The 18,618-nt window shown below is 38.6% G+C and overlaps 2 protein-coding genes across 13 annotated transcripts in view; one reads left to right on the top strand and one right to left on the bottom strand.

Annotated features, from left to right (window-relative positions):
• The window catches only part of ZFYVE21 (zinc finger FYVE-type containing 21), a 47,746-nt gene extending 38,318 nt beyond the window's left edge, over positions 1-9,428 (top strand). For both annotated transcript variants that reach the window (XM_072630124.1, XM_072630122.1), the window contains one exon: positions 402-9,428. In XM_072630124.1, the coding sequence (XP_072486225.1) occupies positions 402-419 (18 nt within the window). In that variant the 3' untranslated portion in view covers positions 420-9,428. The remainder of the gene's footprint in view (positions 1-401) is intronic.
• PPP1R13B (protein phosphatase 1 regulatory subunit 13B) overlaps positions 1-18,618 on the bottom strand; it is a 240,566-nt gene that overhangs the window by 3,761 nt on the left and 218,187 nt on the right. For 7 of the 11 annotated variants that reach the window (XM_072630082.1, XM_072630080.1, XM_072630079.1 and 4 more), the window contains 9 exons: positions 17,131-17,311; positions 13,341-13,454; positions 10,131-10,300; positions 8,372-8,873; positions 6,118-6,899; positions 3,939-4,079; positions 3,714-3,847; positions 2,801-2,967; positions 1,439-1,638 (listed from right to left, as the gene is read on the bottom strand). In XM_072630082.1, coding sequence (XP_072486183.1) covers positions 1,439-1,638; positions 2,801-2,967; positions 3,714-3,847; positions 3,939-4,079; positions 6,118-6,899; positions 8,372-8,873; positions 10,131-10,300; positions 13,341-13,454; positions 17,131-17,311 — 2,391 coding nt within the window. The remainder of the gene's footprint in view (positions 1-1,438; positions 1,639-2,800; positions 2,968-3,713; positions 3,848-3,938; positions 4,080-6,117; positions 6,900-8,371; positions 8,874-10,130; positions 10,301-13,340; positions 13,455-17,130; positions 17,312-18,618) is intronic. The other 4 variants (XM_072630083.1, XM_072630084.1, XM_072630077.1 and 1 more) reach the window with 3 other exon arrangements.

Here is an 18,618-nt window from a genome sequence, read left to right as displayed (position 1 = left end):
GGGAAAGCAACTGTGGCCTCCAAAAGCCACAATCAGAGGCTGTGGAAGGGGCTGGAGTTTGTAAAGTTTTCAAGTCCTCTCTCTCTACCCCAACAGGACAGGATTCTCAGGGCCCAATGACACCCTAGTAAGGGCCTTTCTACCAAGGATGAGATTTGGGGATTTTACATTCAATATCTAGATATCTAGATAATTTTCTTTGGTAATCAGTTACTTATGTAAATCCTGGATATCTCCATCCCTCCAAGCCTATTATTAGACTGTAAACTTCCCAAGGGCAAGAACTCTGTTTTTCTATCCCCAGGGTTAGCATAGTTCCTGATAAGTAGTAAGCACTTAATTTGCTTGTAAACTAATTGAGGCCAGTGATTATCAATCTCAATTCTTCTTTGTGTTACCAGCCCTTAGCACGTGTCTGACAACAGTCCTGCTGAATAAATGTTGGCTGATTCATTTCTAAGTATTTCACGCTGAGAATGAGGTAAGGAGAGGAATGGGCTACATGGGAAGAGGATGATTTTCCTATGTTGGATCTTTTTGCTCACCTGTCAGACGCTGGGAAGAGGTTTCCTACCAGGTACATGGTGGACTCCTAAGGTCCTTTTCAGCTACTGAGTTTTAGCGGATTTTTCTCAGACTTGATTCAAGCTATACTTCTCATATGTTTTTAAGTTAACATGTTTACTGAAATTCCCAGGGATGCCTACTCTGTGGCAGGCACTTCGCTAAGTCCTTTTTACAAATAAATATCTCATCTGATTTTCACCTGTGAGGAAGATGCTATGATTACTACAATTTTACAGCTGGGGAAACTGAGGCAAACAGAGGTCAAGTGCCTTTCCTAGGATCACACAATTATTAACAGTATGAAGCTAAATTTGAATTTGGGTCTTCCTGATTCTCAAGACCCAGCACTCTATCCACTGTGCCACTAGCAATCTCTGATCTGTCAGATAGAAGAGATTAGTCTTTGTACTGTCTTAACAGGAGAGGGCAAAACTAAGAGTCACTAATAAGTGAAAGCTGGCAACATAAGGAGGCATACAGAAGTGCAATGGGGTGTCCAAGGAGGTGGCAGGTTCTCCCTTCCTAGACTAAATTAAACAGAGGCTGGTTGACCACTTGTTGATGATATGGGGAAGGGGATTCCCATGCAAGATGTGCACTAGGTAACCACTGAGGTTCCTTTTAACTTCAATGCTGTGATTCTCCATTTTTGAATTTTGTAGTATAGTAATTTGTGAGGGTACAACTTACCCACCAGGTTGTAAACTCCATGAGGACAAAGATAATGTCTGGTTTATCTTTGTAAACCTTCAACTTAGCATAAGACCTTACACATACTAAATGTATAGTGCATGAATGTTGATTCAGCCGTTGGGGCAGAGGAGATTACAGGAAAAGGAAGACTAGGTAACATATATAACAAGACACGTACCCCTAGTAGGTTTTTAGGCACATAACCTTCTCTTTCCCCAAGTCGAGCCCACCACCATTCTGTTTCGTTGTCATCTTTACGCCTCAAGATAGTAATGGCATCCCCCTCGTGGAATGACAGCTCGTCACTATTCTGAGCTTCATAATCCCAGAGAGCGTATACCACTCCTTTGTTCATCACACCCAGTTTTTCTTGGACACCTGTTAGCAAAAAAAAACAAATGTTAAATAAAAGGCAAGAGTATTTGAAACACACGGTCTTATATAGTCAGACTACTGAATCAATCTGTTCAAGGTATGAAGATTCAATAGAGTCACAGAGGAAACATACCTGACACATGGTGCCAGGAAACAAGCAGTTCAGATTTGGTTACTTCATGTAGAGGTCAGGGAGGCTTAAACAATGAGTAAGATATGGGCAGATGAGAAGCACTCAAAAGGATAATGAGCTTTCCTACATTTCAACAAAATGGTAGACCATTCACAGAAGCCTCCCTGAAATTATGGCGTTATGTCTTTGTTCTAAAGCATCAAGTTGAAGTATCATAAACCTAGGAACTAACATTCTAAAAGAAAAAAAACCATAAGGGTTGTATCATTGTTCATAGGCAGTAGGAACCATTTACTACTACTAAGGAAAGGCAGCATATGACATTAAACTGGAATTACCCTCTACCAAGCAGGAGAGTTAGGACTAATTTTCTCACATTAAAGGCTCCAACACTCTTTTACCAGAATGTCGGTCTGCCTTGGTGTAGGTCCTAAGCCAAGCAAGTTTGTTCCCTCCCCACCCCTAAATATGTAGCTCTTTGAGGGCGCAAGCTGTACTTTATTTACTTTCGGAGCCTTCTCTCTCTGCCCTACCCCTTGACCTATCCTGTTTCTTCTCAGGCATGGACTAGTCCCTGCTCATAACAGGGGCAAGTTGAAAGCATGTATATTTGGGGGTAGCGAGCAGCCACAGCAATGCCGCAGACAGCCTTGTTCTAGATGGAAGCACCAGGTCTGCTCTCTCCAGATTGGGCCCTCTACTACTGTACTATTTGGTTCCTTTTGCCTTGACCTATTCTGGTTTCTTTTTCATTGTTCTCTCCATTAGTCTGCAATCAATTTCTTACCTTCCCCTGATATACAGGACTTTTCCCTCCCAATCAGATTTAACACATTCTCCTTAACTTGACAAGAAAGTTAATGAATGTGCTTACCTGTCTCATTTGAAAAGGAAAGTTACTAGCATCTGATGACTGAGTTGATAATAAAGGTCAACTAATACTGAGGCTTTTCAGATGTAATCATATTCAAGGACAGTTGAAGCTATGTCTACAGATTTTGTACATATACACGCACACAGAAGGGACCTTACCATACAAAAACTGGGAGCACTGAATATAGCCTTCTTCCATCTCTTCACACTTGTCAGCCGCAGTTTCGATATCACTAATAGTTGAAGCAAAAATTGCTGCCCCACTTTCTACCAACTGTTTGCAGAGGTGGACACTGTTGCATGAAGCCGCACAGTGGAGAGGCGTCCTGAAATCAGAGGAGGAGAAACAGATAATGGGAAAGCAAAGCAGGTTTTCCCACATGCAGGTGGGGACATAGTGAGTGAACAAATGAATGGATGGACAAATAGATGTGGACATAGGAAATATGAGGCACACCTGACATACAAAGTTATCATCCTGTCTCTACCATTAACTATCAGTCCCTTTCTCTGTCTGTGGTTTCCTGTAGGTTAAACACAGAAAGGTCCCTTTGAAATCCTAAGATGCTATTACTCAACAATCCTTATTGTTTACTTTACCTACATTTATAAAATTACAAATCCTTTCTGTTTTATGGCATGGAACCTATTAGCAAACTGTTTGAGCTAACATTTCTGGAAAAGTTTCTCTTTTAATTAATCAGTTTTGAAACAGGTGTTGACAGAATTATTAAGAACAGTAATTCATTTATATAAGCACCTTACAATATTAGCCAATGGCAGCTTAGCAATCATATCATCCAAACCTTCATTTTATAAATATGGAAACTTGGACCGAGAGGGCTAAGTGAAAACACAAACATAGAGTCTGCAAGAAGCAGAATAAGGATTGAGTGTGTCTTCTTACTACAAATCTGATGTCCTTACCATTCTCCCACTATAATATGACTCCTTAGCGAAGGACTAACAAGTTTGCAAAAAGCTGTCCTCACACATGAAAATCTCTACAAGTCGACTTTTAAAATCAATTTGAAAAGAGTCTTATATGGAATAAAAAAGTTAATACTCTCACCATCCATCACTGTCAGCTGCATTCACATTAACACCAAAATCAAGCAGAAACTTCACAATGTGGTGGTGGCCAGCACACACTGCATTATGTAAAGGAGTGATGCCTTCATCATTAGGCTTGCTGGGATCTTCCACCTATGAGAAATGATGTCTGTTGTGAAGGCACAAAAATCCTTTTCTCATTGCCCCCAGAATAATGAAAGGCTCTTAATGCTCAGAGGCTCACCTCATAGATTATCCTTTGCACCAGATCAAATTCCCCTTCTAAAGATGCATCCAAGAGCAAAGCCAAAGGATTAAACTTTACTCTCAGTCCATGACCAGTCCGTTCGGAATTTGGTTTTTTCAGGTTAGTACGTTTAATCTGCTGGGAAGAAAACATGTTTTGATTCAACTCTTGTTAACAAAAGTCCTTAGAGGAACTGGAAACACTAGAGTGATCTGACTCCTTCCTCTCTCATCTACCACATCCCATCAGGTACCTCTCAGTTCTACATATACAGTCTCTTTCCCATCAGTACCGTCCCTTCTCACTCCCCCTACCACTACCCCAGACTACTGAACAGTCTCTGAACCAGAATCTTGCCCTTCTTCTCTTTCCTACCAAGTCTTTTGCAGGGTCACATAAAGATTATGGGATTTGGGGCTAGAAGAGTTCAATTCCATCATTTTATCTTCCAAATACAAAGCTCTTATCAAGTAACTCCAGGGTTTTTAAACCCTGTATCTGGATCAAGTCCAGACCACTTAAACTCTGATATTCAAAGCTCTCTACACAATAACCATGCCCAGTCTTTCTTTTCCTGTCCCTAATTAGTTCCCAAGTAGATATTCCATCTAGCAGCCAAACTGGATGATTCTACAAAACTGCCCTAGACCTTTAGGCTTCAGTGCCTTTGCTCTTCTCCCCACCCCTTCATCTGGCATACCTTCCTCCTCTTTCTGCCTGGGCTGCTAAGAGACTTTGCTCTCTCTCTCTACAAACCCATACCTATTGACCAGCTGAAGTTCTGGCCTCAATCTCCTTAGACCTCACAAGGCACTGTTTTTAAACTTCATCTATGGACTTACTACATACAACAATTTGTAAATTTTAAATCAAAGAATTCAAAACTGGAAGGATCATGAATAAACATAAGTGTGTATTATTTTTTTTTTAAACTGGACAGCTTGCTGAGCTCAACAAGAAAAAACCAAGAATATAGTTATACACTTAGTTTTAGTCCTGCCTCCTCTGAAGGCAATTTGGAGATCCTGTGTTTGATCCCTTCTATTTTCTCTTAGCAGACTTCTCCTGGACTCATTTCCTCTTTTTCTCTGTCCTTCTATAGACTACTCTTTCCCTAGTTTCCTCAAATATCCCCAAGCTTTCTCCACCCCACAAGTATCTCAAACACAACATACCCACAATATAAAATGAATTCTATTTCCCATCTCAAACATCCCTGTTTCCAGTAGGGCAGTGCATCCTCCCAATCAACCAGGTACATAACCCTGAAGTTATCCTCTACTTGTCCCTCATCCCCAGTATCCAGTCAGCTGCAAGCCTTGCCAGTTACACATCCACATTGTCTCTCATGTCCATCCCTTTATTTCTATTCCCACAGCCAATATCCCAGTAAAGACTCTCTGCCTGAATGGTGTCGAGTTTTCTGAAGTCATTCCCTTGTCTTTGTAAGGCCATCCTCACAGTCACTAATGCCACCTGGTAAAGAAGGTGGCTGGCTATCAGAAACAGATCAAACCATGTCACCCCCTCCCACATGCTCTTCAAAACTCTTCCATGGTTTCAATTGCCTTTAGGACAAAATATAGACTTCTCAGCTTGGCATCTAAGGCCCTCCACAATCTGGCTCAAATCTGCTTTTCCAGATCTCTTTCACATCACACCCTATGTTCCTGCCAAACTAGAACTCCACTTTCCATTTCCATTTCCATGTTAACTGGCCCTGCCCATTCCCCATGGCTCACACACACGTCCTTATTTCTCCCTCTCAGAACCCTCATTACCCAACATGGAAAGTGCCACCTCAGAAACTCCTGATTCTCTCCCTGATACTAATCATATTTACCACTTCAGATCATATCCTACTTACTCATCGAGCATATACTCAATGCCTCAGGAAAATGTAAGCTCCTTGGGGGTAGGGTCTGTTTCCTTACTATCACAGTACTACCAGCCCCTAGCACAGGGCCATTACGTGGAGCACACACTTAATAACCATTTTTTGAATGGAGCGGAACCTCCTTGGCTGACGTGTGTCCCCACCAGGGGCAGGATATGCCTGGGAAGAGGAGGGTAGATATGCAGCTTTCCCCCAGGCCTTTGTAACCTACCCTGGCCTGTAGGCCAGGGACCCCTGAGCACAAGGTTCTCTTGAAAAAGATCACTGCAGGTCACTCACTGTCGTCGTCGTCGTCGAAGTGACTGGAAGACCAGCAGGGGAAGGAGCCAAGGGAGCAGGGGTCTCATCTTCTCGCGGAGAACCGGCCTCCACCATGGGGTGGGGTGCCTGCTCACTGGCTGGGAACACAGCCACATTGTTGTTGTTGTCCTCTGCGGTCTCGGGGCCTTGGTTGGTAGTTTCAGTGCTAATCAGTTCCTCAGTTTCAGGGGAAGGTAATTCATTATCATTGGCATCGGATGATGGTGGAGGTTCTTCAGGAGGAAGAACTGTAGGTTGTGCAGGAACAGGTTCTTCTAGATTTCCATTGGTGTTTGTGTTCCCATTATCAACATCTGCTAAAGTGCCTATGAAGTCCTGTGAGTTGGTTGGTTGATAGAAAGGTGCACTTTCCATCCCGCCAGCAAGGGTGTTGAAGCGCTGATAGAGCAATTTCTGGATATTAGGTCCACTAGGACCTTCTGGCTCTGTGATGGAACTGCGTTTTTTTAAGGGTCTAGGGGCATTGGCCAGTTTCCTTCTCAGAGCTTCCAGATCTGCATCACTCTGATATCGAAGCGGCGAGTGGACAATAGGGGTGAGTTTAGTGGGACTGAGGGGCCGAGGGATGTTTTCCACATTACTGTTTTCACCAGATGGTGGGATATTTTCTTGCTCCTGATCTTTCTCAGTAAGTTCAGAAGGAGGCTGTGGCTGTGACGTGTTTGAGGACAAAGGCCCATAAAGAAATGGCAGTGGTGAAGGAGAAGTGGAGCCAGATGGCAAGACGGGCTTCCCGTAAACTGAAGGAAACAAGAAGCAAAGTGAAGGGCATTTCAAGTGACACCGTCCCCACCATGTGTGTAGTCACTAATGAAAAACAGAAGTGTTCACTTCCAGGGACTAGAAAGATTCAGACAAGTTAATGCCAGGGCAAATTCCTCACTGGAAGTACCCTATACCAATGAAATCACAGGTACCGGTTAAAAAAAAAAACTGAAAAACTTCAAGTCTTTTAAGTCTAAAAGTTGCAAGGTAAGGTGCCATTGTGTAATAGTTGTGGGAGTTTCCTCACTGGGGATTCCCCATGCTGAGAAAATCATAGAGTGAAAGACAAAGAGAAGATGGAGAAAGGAGAGAGGAAAGAGAGGAAACAGATGTGTTTGTGCTAAGCTGAATGTAAATAAAATTCCATTTTAACGCATGGAGGGGACTCCATAAGGAAAAAAATAATAAACCTGCAAAAACTACTTTTGAAAATTCGACCCTTGGTCAGAATTCTTCCCTCTGAAAAAACCCACAAAAACCTGTGGGCTCTATTCATTTAAGAAGCAATAGAAGAATTACCCTGTTGACATACCTCGGTTTCTAGGATGTTCTATGAAAACCTTGGCTCCCAATGGTACCTTAGATTCCTGAGCTGGACCAGCTACTCTGAATACGCAGTAGATAGCTACCACCTCCCAACCTCCTACAAGTTCAGAAACCTTATCTCCCCTCCCAGCCAAAGTCATCTTAGATTATCTTGTCAGGTCGCATACTAGACCTGACATACTATGGGTTTCTCTGTGGTCAGGATAAGAACATGATATTTACTGAGATGCTGCCAATTTTTCTCCTGGATACCTTTAAAAAACTCATTTGTATCCCTACAGTACCTGAATTCAGTATATAGTTTTTCACTGGGCAGATGAAGTAAATTGAACCTAAACCAATGCCTTCCTAACCCTTGGTCCAGGGAATAGCTCGTATTAGTAAAAGGCTCTTTTGCCTCCTGTCCTCCCATGTAATGGTAGCAGCCCCTTGCACCACAATAAAGAAGGGAAAAGAACTTTCTGCTCCTATCCCCCCCTGCTTCGGGTATTGATCCTAGAAGTCTCTGCCATTGTAGCAGTGAAACAGAAGAACTTCTCAGCATTCAAGAAATGCAAAGATGGAAAATAAAACGTGAGAACTTTTTCACAGTAAGATAAAAGTTTTTAAAACCTCACTTGTTCAGGAGCTTTGCTCTATGTCCATCTGATCAAACTTCAAGGAAGTTAGAATGTAGACTAGAAGCTGGACAGATAATGAGGTATATGTGTTCATTATCAATTTGCAGGACTGCTTTAAATGTACTTTCTCCCCAGTCTCCCCACCTCATTCCATAGCCCATATCTGAATATGTAACCTCAAATGACACAAGAACAAAATATTAAGCTATGAATGTTAATTATAAAGTTTTAAGCACAACTTTTTTTTCTGCCAAGGAAAAAATAATATGAATACAATCTACCTGCTTTAACGGACTTATTTAGAGTATTGTAGACAGCCTGTTGGTAATTCTTAGGAGGTGTAGCTTGCTGAAGATACATGGAATAAATGGAACTTGAGTTCACTGTCTGAGGTCCTTTTCTGGGAGACTGAGGCCTTGATCCTTTGTCAGCCAAGAATGGTCTAATAGCCACAGTCAACGGGAGATCAGGCCTGCCATCTCCTGATGGAAATAATGGAGGACCAGATGGCTGATATGTAGGACTTGGAGGTACAGAAATCCTCTGCTGAATCTGTTGTGATGAACTTGGCTGGTGTATGTTGCTTGAAGAGGGTAAGGGAGCAGGTTTCTGCCGATTAGTTATGCCTGTGCCAGATCTCGGGAGGCTGCCGTCCTTCCTGCGTTCCAAAGAATTTGTGGAGCCTGGACCCAAAGGAACTGGGCTTGGATATGTTCCATAGTTTGGAGGCAACTGTTTACTTGTACCCGGAATGGGGGGTGGTGCTTTCCCAATATCAATGCCCTAAATTTAGATTTCAAAAAGAAAGAGAGAAGATGAAAAAGAGCTTGTTAAAAATTAAGCATACTTCCACCTGTCATGAGTGAAAGATGAGAAAAGCAAGATTTTAAACAATACCAGGTCAGTTTGTTACCCAGAAAATATATTAATAGTACATATTTGAGCCAAAAAGAAAGGGGTTCTATTGCATAGAACTAATCTGTTGTTGAAAAGGGAAGAGATTTTATACAACTTGTTTCATTTTGACAATTTATTAACTGAAGTCATTAGGGTATCACTGACTATACTAAATAGTACTCTAACACACTGGCATTAATGACATAATGAAAGGGAAAAGAAATGGTTCTTCTGTTCCCATCAGACCACAAGAATCAGGTCCAGTATGAAAAGGCTTATAAACAAGTCTTTGCTTGACTGCTCTTTATAAAGGATTTTGTAAACATGAAGTCACTCTATAAATGTAACCTAATGACAAGGAACATCTTTTTCCAAATGGATTAAAAAAGAGAACTTATGTTATTAGTCACTCATAAAATAAAAATTACAAACTGAAACTAATCTGAAGAACTAGCAAATTTGACTGCATGATAAGTTTTTCAATGTAGTCTGTACTCCAAAAACAAAAGAGAAATAGCTCAAAAGCACAGAATGCTTCAAGACCTTCCCCAACCATGGCACCGGAAGAGTTCAGTTTGTGGTTTGTGATCCAAGGAGTTATGTAACATAAAACCTAGCTTACAACATCATGTGCCAGTCAGCTTGTGACTAGCTGTGTGAGTCAGGAGCTCAGTGCTTTTGTTACTGAAGAGCATGCTCTCATTTTAGACCTCAGCAGGGTCCTCTGTCATCAACAGTCCAGGACCCTCATTGTAGAGATAAGGCAAGTAAAACCCCCGGAGAATAAGGGAACTGATAAAAGTCCACAGAGGCAGTGACTGAGTTGGGGCCAGACCTTCAACTCCTTGTTCCTGAAGCCCCTCCTCTGTACCACACTGCTTCTTCATGTAGAACTACTTATTTTAAGAAACGAGGCTAAGTCTATTGGAGAAATCTTCTGGCAATGAAAACTACAGAATAAGCAATAAATGATGTCAATTATCCTCATACAAAATAGTTTTAGGTGCCATGAAAAAATATGAAAATAAGCCACATTCTGACATACAGACAATTCTCGGGAAATACTTTCTTCAAAAGGAAAATAATCAATTAAAATATGTTACAAGAGGTTAGCTCAGCACATAAAGATGAAAACCAGCATACCAGCTTTTCACTGCCTGCTAATGCTGACAAGGGGAGAGGCTGGCTTGATATTGTTACTTGCTTGAAAGCCCCATCCATGTTCGACTCCTTCCATTCCACATTAGCTGTTGGAATTGGTTTCACTGAAGTGCTGGAGTTTTGTTTTGATGCTGACCAGTTTCCATCATTAGCTTAAAAAAAATTTTTAAGATTAGCCATGCTTATTCTTAACAAGTAATTCAACTAATTTAAAATAATTATTTAATTCCAAAGTAGGAAACACCAGGCCAGAAATCCAAAGCAGATGGTTGATCTCAATGTCTGATTTAGCAGAAAAAGTCAAACTTCTCTCCAACCAGGCATATCATGCTACTCATTATCTTAATTAAATATGTTGGAAAGAATTGTGCTGTATGAGCTAAAGTTTAAATGAAAAAAATTTAGACTGACAATATCATAAATTATCACTATGCCCTAAAACATCTTTGAAATATTAATAGACAAACATAAATGCAAAGTTAGGACTGTTTTTTAGCACTGAAATTTTCAGGGAATCACCAAGAGAATGAGACCAAAAAAGTAGAGGCAGCTGCAAAGGGTCACTTCATTAAGAGGTGAAAGTGTTTTATAACTTAACTGAAAAATTCTCACTTACCTCAAGTGTCTAAAGAAATCCTTTACTTTCCCACCCTGTCCTCCAATCTCCCTTCCCCCACCAAAGTATACGTAAAAACACATTAAAACTAATAAAACAATGATGAAGATCAACATTTAAGAAAAGCCGTTCCAAATTCCCAAATGGGATTTAAATTGTTATGCTTAATCTATTAAAATATCAATATATTTCAATATGAAGTAATTTCTAGATGCCAAAAAAAAAAATCAAAAGACAAAGAAGATCAAATCATATTAAAAGCAATCATTACTTAAAGAATGCCATGATTTAACTGTAGTAATTGAAGAGAATTCTCAAATCACTAATTTTCAGGAAATTTACTAAAAATCACTACAGAAAAGATGGTTATTTTCCAAACCATGATAAAAGTCAATATGACACTGTCATAAATTCTTAAATAGCCTTTGGAAGTTTGAGGGAGGTGTCACTTTAGATATGTCACATACTTAGCTGACACCCAGGTTTGGTGTAAACCTTAAAGTAATAGGTAATTGTAAATCATTATTTCCTGTCTATGCAACACCTATGAAGCTAAAGCTGTACAGAACTGAAGGATGAAGAGTGTGTGTGTGTGTGTTTTCAAAGTTAAAAATCTTCAGGTGGTTTTAAATTTCTGTTTTCATCTTTTTGAGGCAGAGACAGTACAAGCTGTTAATGAGTTAGAAGGGGCTACCTCAAGATATGTGAAATAAGAACTCTCATTCCATTTGCCTCCTCTACAAAAGCTTTTGTGTAAAAACACATTTTGAAAGAAGATGGACAAAAGAGTTCATAAAGGGAAGATAAAGAGTGTTTCAGCAATATGATGTTCTCCTTTGATATTCAAAAAGGACCCAGATATCATCCACATTGATGCTTCTTCCAACATTTAGACTGCAGTCCCTCAGTGCCTTCTTATCCTCCATGAAATCTTTCATAGAGAATCTACTCAATGAAAAGCAGGCTTTGCTCTAAGTCGTTTAACATTTGATAAGAGATCAGCATTAACATTTGAACTATCCACCTGCCATTCTTCATTCTCACTCCATGTCCAGCCCACTAGTTTTTCCAATCATAAATTTTTCCTGCATGATAACTTTCAAAAGTTTTTAAATGCAAGTCATCATTGGTAATATGTGACCTATTTATATCCATCATACAACTTTTCCCTGTTTTTTGGGTTCTTCACAATGTTGAGTCTTCTAACACTATGATGTTCCATGATTCACAGACATACAAAATCACCAAATCACCAAAAGGACAGTGGTCCCTAAAAAGATGGGATCTGAGGTATAAGTTCAGGGATGTTCTAAGTTATATTTCTATTATTGGTAATTTGGGGCATTCATATATTTATTTAGTAGATGGTGATGCTTTGAAGAACTGTTTCTTAATATCCTTTGACCACATATCTAGTGGGGGAATGGTTTTTTGGTTTCTAATTTATTTCTCCTGTATTTTTAATATCTACTCTTTTGTGCTTGAGTTTTGTTGGATAAATTTTAAAAATTCATAATAAAGTCATTAATTCTCTCAGTTTCTATTTTGATAATAAATTTTTTAGAGATATATTTTTCCACTAAGGACTGCTTTGACTGTATCTTAGAAATTCTAGTATGTTCTTTCAATAGTTGTCAATGTCTTTCATATAAATAAATATCAATTATTTCTATGGTTTGTTCTTTGACCCACTCATTATTTAGGATTTAATTATTAAGTCTTCATTTGAGTCTGCGTCTTGTTTTTAACCCTGAACCAAATGTATATTATGGTGTAGTGCTCTACACATGTTAAATAAATCAATGACACAAATCCAGAGTTTAATTACATATACTGTTCCCTGCTACATGGCAAAAGTTGAGAAATGTTCTTTGCAGTACCTAGTGCAGAAGATATATCATACATGTTTGCTGTAATTATTCAAATTCGTAAGTATCCAAATTAAGAGTTACAGCTAACACTTAAAAAAAATGTGCAGAGCACAATGAAAAGAATTACATGATGACAGGATGCTAACATCTGGTCATTCTTTCAAGGGTTTCCTTCAAAGGAAATCATGACTCGATTATTTATTCAGTGCTTTTTGCACCGAGATAGTTTCATGAAGGCTAGAAACTAGGTTAAGTATTAAACAACATTTATATGTCATATTTTGTAGTATAAATTGAAGAGTTAAAGTGAGCATGAACAATAAAATGTAATTTATATGTGTGAATGAGCCTAATGGAGGATTTTATCAGTTGCCAGTTATACCCAAGGCTATATGAAAAAAACTAGTTTCAAGTTTAGTAAATCCTACTTTCTAATCAAGTCTCCATCCTATCTCAATATCCATATTTACTTAGTTAAATCATATTGTTTCTCACAACTTGTTTGCTTTCATTCTAAGACATCTGTATGCTGATTTAATTTCACTAGATTTCATTAAATGTTTGCTCTTACTTTTTTCTAAAAAGAATTTGTCAAGGTTCAGTGAGTATTAGACTTTTATCAGTTTAGAAAGAAAAAATGATTGTTAATTTAATATAAATTAAAGCTGATCATAAGCCTTTCCCAAGATTCTCTGGTTGACATACAGTTTACAAACTGCATTGCAGAGTTTGCAGAGTGATGCGAAGAGCTGTAGTCAGGTCCAACATCAAGATCTGACACTGTCCATGAGCTAGGCCCCTGGTGTTTACTATGACCATCTGTGTGACACAAAAGTCAAAAAAAGCAGGAATCAGAAACAAGTGCCCCTAGATACCAAGATTTTTTATCATGGATTCATGATTAGTCAAGAACTTATCTAAGACTTTCCAGAGTCCATATTACTCCAAATCATCTTTTTAAGTAGATCACCTTTAGCTAACTCGCATTAATCATAACAGAAAGATTAAGTATTAAGATTAACTTGTAAAGCAGAAATTTAAAATAAGATCTGTTGTGGCTCAGTGGCATTTTTGTGTATTGTTTTTCCTCCCTGGAGGGAATATAATAGGACATGAAAAAGAAATGAAGCAGTGTTCACCAACAATATCCTTAGAAGTGCTTATTACTTTAAGAAAAGAAAGATACTGATAAATGTGGAGTCAGGAAAACAAGAAACAAATAACTGATTAGTTGCTATCACATAAAAAAACCCACCTTCCCTTACCACACATACACTCTGGAAAGGCAAAAACTGTGTCAGATTTGTTTTTTCTCCTCAAGCAGAATGGTTTCTAACAGAGCAGGCACTTGATAAATATTTACTTAATTTGATATTGTCGATGGAAGTACACAAAATAAATACAACTTTTATATTCTAATAAAGGAAAAAAGCACTCCAAAGTACAAAATAGCATACCCACAGAAACTGCATGTAAATACTGATATTAATAGGATTCTGTGTGGGCAAAACGCAAGTAAGAACAATGTCCCAGGGATGTTATATTCCTAGGTAGGCGAGTTTGGCTTTATTCTATTCTAGTCATGTGATCAGACTCCTTATTCTTGCCAGTTATTTCACAAACACAGGACACTAGTCAGAAGGTGGACTAAGGAAGAAAATAGAAACAAATCAACATAAATCCATCAATTTCACTGGGGAAAAGAACTCAATATATATGATCTATTGATCATAAATCTGTATCATCATCAATGTATATGGAAATAATTTTTTAATATATACTTATTAGAGGAAAAAGTAAATTTATAGTATTTGAGGTGAACTAGTGACCAAGAGGGACAGATTCAGAAAGTAGCACTTGAGCTGAGCTTGCCAAGGAGAACGTGTGAGGAATGAGTATCTTCCAGGAACAGGGCAAAAGTGTAAAAGCATCAATATATATGGTGGAATGTCATTTGTAAGAAGCAGTAGGCCGATTTGAACTACAGCATACATGAAGCAGAATAACGTGTAATAAATATGTAAAGACAGGCTGACATCAGATTGCGACAGGCAACAAAGGTTAACCAGAGGCATTTATGTTTTTACCTTGAAAGCAACAAGGAGCCACAGGAATTTTTTGAGCAAGTGAAGGACATGCTTAATCTGTGCTTTTAGTAATATCATTTTGGCAGCTGTCTGTCAGGAGGATAGATTAGAGAAATATGAAATATGGGGCAAGGAGATCAAACAGGAGCCTACTCCAACATGAGGTCTAAATTAGAGTGATACTTGTGTAGGGGAGACAAAGGGGATGCATACAAGAGACACTCTTGGTGAACCCTGGCAGCTAACTGGATATATGGAGGGTGAAGGAGGAGTCAGGAATGATTCTAAGGTTTTGGAAAAATAATGATGCCCATGACAGAAATAGGGAAGGTCAAAAGGACAGATTCTTAAGGGTAAAGAAAATTAGTTCTCTTGGACAGGTAGTTTGAAATCTCGTTGGAAATGTCCACTAGGAAGCTGGTGATGCAGTCTTGAAGTTCAAGAGATAATTTATTTATTGCTACTTATAACAAGACTGCAATTCATCGGCCTGAAATAATAGGAACTGATGAAATCACAGACGAGAGGACTCAGAGGTACCTATCCACAGTTGTAAAGTGGGAGGTATAGCTAAACAGGTAGAGGAGAATAAAGTCTCATGAAAGCGCAGAAAGAAATAATATCCCAAAGGAGAAGGTGGCTGATACCATTAAATGCTTAAAAAAAGTTTAGAATGTTGCCACAGATACAACAGGCCCATAAAACTTATTTTGTTACTCTGATCACAATAATTCAGGTAATTTGTTATATTTATTGCACAGGGCAGTCTCAAAAATCATGTCAGTTGCAAGCATAGGCATTTCTTCACATATCAGCCAAACTACGTAAGAATAAATATGTTGTACCCTAAAAAACAATTTCTGCAATCATATCAGAAACCATGTTCCAGTGACTTTAAAAAAAAGTCGTTTTTCCAGAGTCACACTGGAAATGGACTCACTTTTGTATATTTTTAGTATGCCTAAAAACAGGTCTATTTCTAATAACAAAGAAAAAAATGTATAAATGACATTTTTGGCACTCATAGTTTATCAAATGAATGAATGCAGTAGCCACATACAGTCAATCAATAAACATTCATTAAGTATCTTCTATATGCCAAACAATTGTGCACAGCTTGTGCTGGGGATACAAAAAGGGCCAAAAGACAATCACTCTTTGCTTTCAAGCAGCTCACAATCTAATGGGAGAGACAACAAGCAAATAAACATGCACAAACAAGCCATGTACAGTATGAACCAGTTATAATTAAGAAATAAAAAGCACTAGAATTAAGAGGTTTTGGGAAAAGGCTTCCTGTATAGCTGCAACTTGAAGCAAACCAGAAAAGTCAGTAGGTAGAAAGGAGGAGGGAGAGCATTCTATACATGTGGGACAGTCAGAGAAAATGCCCAGAGCCAAGAGGTAGTGGAATCGCCAGAAAGTCAGTGTCAGTGTCACTAAACCAAAGAGTACGTGGTGGGGAGTAAGCTCTGAAAAGACTGAAAAGGTAAAAGGGAACAAGGTTATGGAGAGCTTTGAATGTCATATGGAATATTTTGCTTTGTATTTGCTCCTAAAAATGATAGGAAATCAATGGAATTTATTGACTAGGTCAGGTAACATGATCTGACTGTTGCTTTAAGAAAATCACTTTAGTAGCAGAATAGAGGATGGGCACTGGAATAGAGAGAGACTTGAGGGAGGCAAACATATCATCAGGCTATTGCAATAATCCAAGTGTGAAGTGATGAGGGCCTATACTAGACCAGTAGCAGCGTCAGAGGAAAGAAGGGAACATATTTGAGAGATGTTGCAAAGATGAAATCAGCAGGCTTTGGCAAGTGCTTGGGGAGAATATCGAGGAATCCAAGATGACTCCTAGGCTATGAGTCTGAGGGACTGGGAGGATGGTGTTGTCCTCTATAGTAAAAGGGAAGAGAGAAGAGAGGGGAGGGTTTAGGAAGAAAGATAATTAGTTTGGCTTTAGACATGTAGAGTTTAAGATGTCTACTGGTCATCTAGTTCAAAAGATGTCAGACATTTTCATATGCATGATACTCTAGAAATATAATTAGCCATAGAGGAAAACAAGAAAAAAAAATAAGAAAGTTTAGAATGGGAAGGTACCTTAGAGGCCCATTGAACCCAGCCTCCTTTTACAAATGAGGAAAGTAAGACACAGAGAGGGTAAGTGAATCGACCAGGATCACACAGCTAGTGAGCATCTGAGACAGGATTTGAACACAAATCCTCCTGAAGTCCCAGATCTCTATCCATACTTCCACAACTAATAACTAACAAAGAACAAGAAATCTACACCTCAGCATCAGGAATACTGAAAATGCCATTCAAACCTCCATTTGTAGGATTATCCCCTTAAAAGTTTCAGGGTTTCTCCCAATAATAAGAGGGTCAATTCTACTTACCAGACTTAGATCTTCCATGACCCGCATTTGAAGCAATAGTGAGAGACTGTGGCTTTACCGGATCACCTGGTATGGAATAGTTTCCAGCACTAGGAACTTGTATATAAGGCCCCACTGCTGCTATTCTGCCAGATGCACTCAAAGATGACTGTGGTGATGATGTTCCATTAACCCGATTTAACTATATATAGAAAAAGAGAAGGAATGATTAGTGTGAATGTGGAGCTAAGAAATAAATAAGAAAAATCAAGATACTAGATTAATATGAGACTATTATTCTACTGCTGAACCTCTCCATACTAACAAGGGCCATTTCATATTTAGGAATTCGTGTATATATGGAAATACTAAGTAGTAATCATTAGAACACATTAGAATATGTAAGGGAATAATATCTGATAATACAAAATAAAATTTCTACTTTTCTGTAATTACACTGGGAAAGGCCCTTTAAAAACAGGAGAGTCTCCTCTTAAAATTAAATCAGTAACAGAAATGTACAATTACAAGCACAATAATTTATAAGTTATTTGGTTTAGTTGTTTTTTTGTCTCTGTACTCTTGTTACTGTTGGTATATTTGAATTCTTATGATGACTAGGAAAAAAAGGTTTGAAAATGAACATTTAAAAAAATTAGTTTTAAAGAAAAAACTCCCCACTGACCCAATATTGGTCATTGCTCATGATAATGAAACTGTCATTTCTTTACTATAGAATTAAACAACTATCTTCCACCACAAATCTATAATTCTCTTCTGAGATCAAACACAAAAGTTGATGCAACACTGTCTGCCTGATTCAGCCATAATTCTCATTCCAGCATCAAAAGTCAAATATTTGTCCAATGCTAATCTTTTTAAATTTAAACTTAACACCTTCAGAACTAAGAAAGCCACTGCAAATATGAGGTTAAAAACCCTTCCACTCCCTTCCTCAAACCTTGTACCCATGTCAAGGACACATCAAGCATCGGAAACCACTTGGACAAAGTGTTGGGATCAGCATAATCATTTTTCACATGAAAGCAGGATTCCAACAACATCAGTATTCAGTTCTTGCCTGTTCAAGGTACAGCCTACCAGTTATAAGATTTAACACATTTAACACTTGAGACAACAGAGAGCTTTGGAGACATCAGTGGCAATTCGCACAATCAACTTTGCCTACTTCACCATAAAATGTAATTGTCTTTACTGTGTTGTTGGCAGCACATTTTAAATTGTGAAACTTGTTTGCATGGATTTGCATAGATTATTCTCTCTGGAAGCACTCTCAAGACTTAGCATCAATTGTATTTCAGTCTTAGCACAATCATATACTTTTCCTATAGTAGCAAGTGTCATCATTATAGTGAAATATCAATATATTTGACAGCACATAGAGGAGTTACCCAAAGGAGAGCTTTGTATATCTCAGATATTCCTTTAGGATTTCCCCAAGGTTAATGACAAGAAGGGATCTTTATTATCAGAAGAAAATTCTTCTGT

Source organism: Notamacropus eugenii, chromosome 1 (assembly GCF_028372415.1).
Source record: "Notamacropus eugenii isolate mMacEug1 chromosome 1, mMacEug1.pri_v2, whole genome shotgun sequence".
Classification (NCBI taxonomy): domain Eukaryota; kingdom Metazoa; phylum Chordata; class Mammalia; order Diprotodontia; family Macropodidae; genus Notamacropus; species Notamacropus eugenii.
Note: the sequence above shows the minus strand (reverse complement) of the source record. Positions and strands in the feature narration are given on the sequence as shown.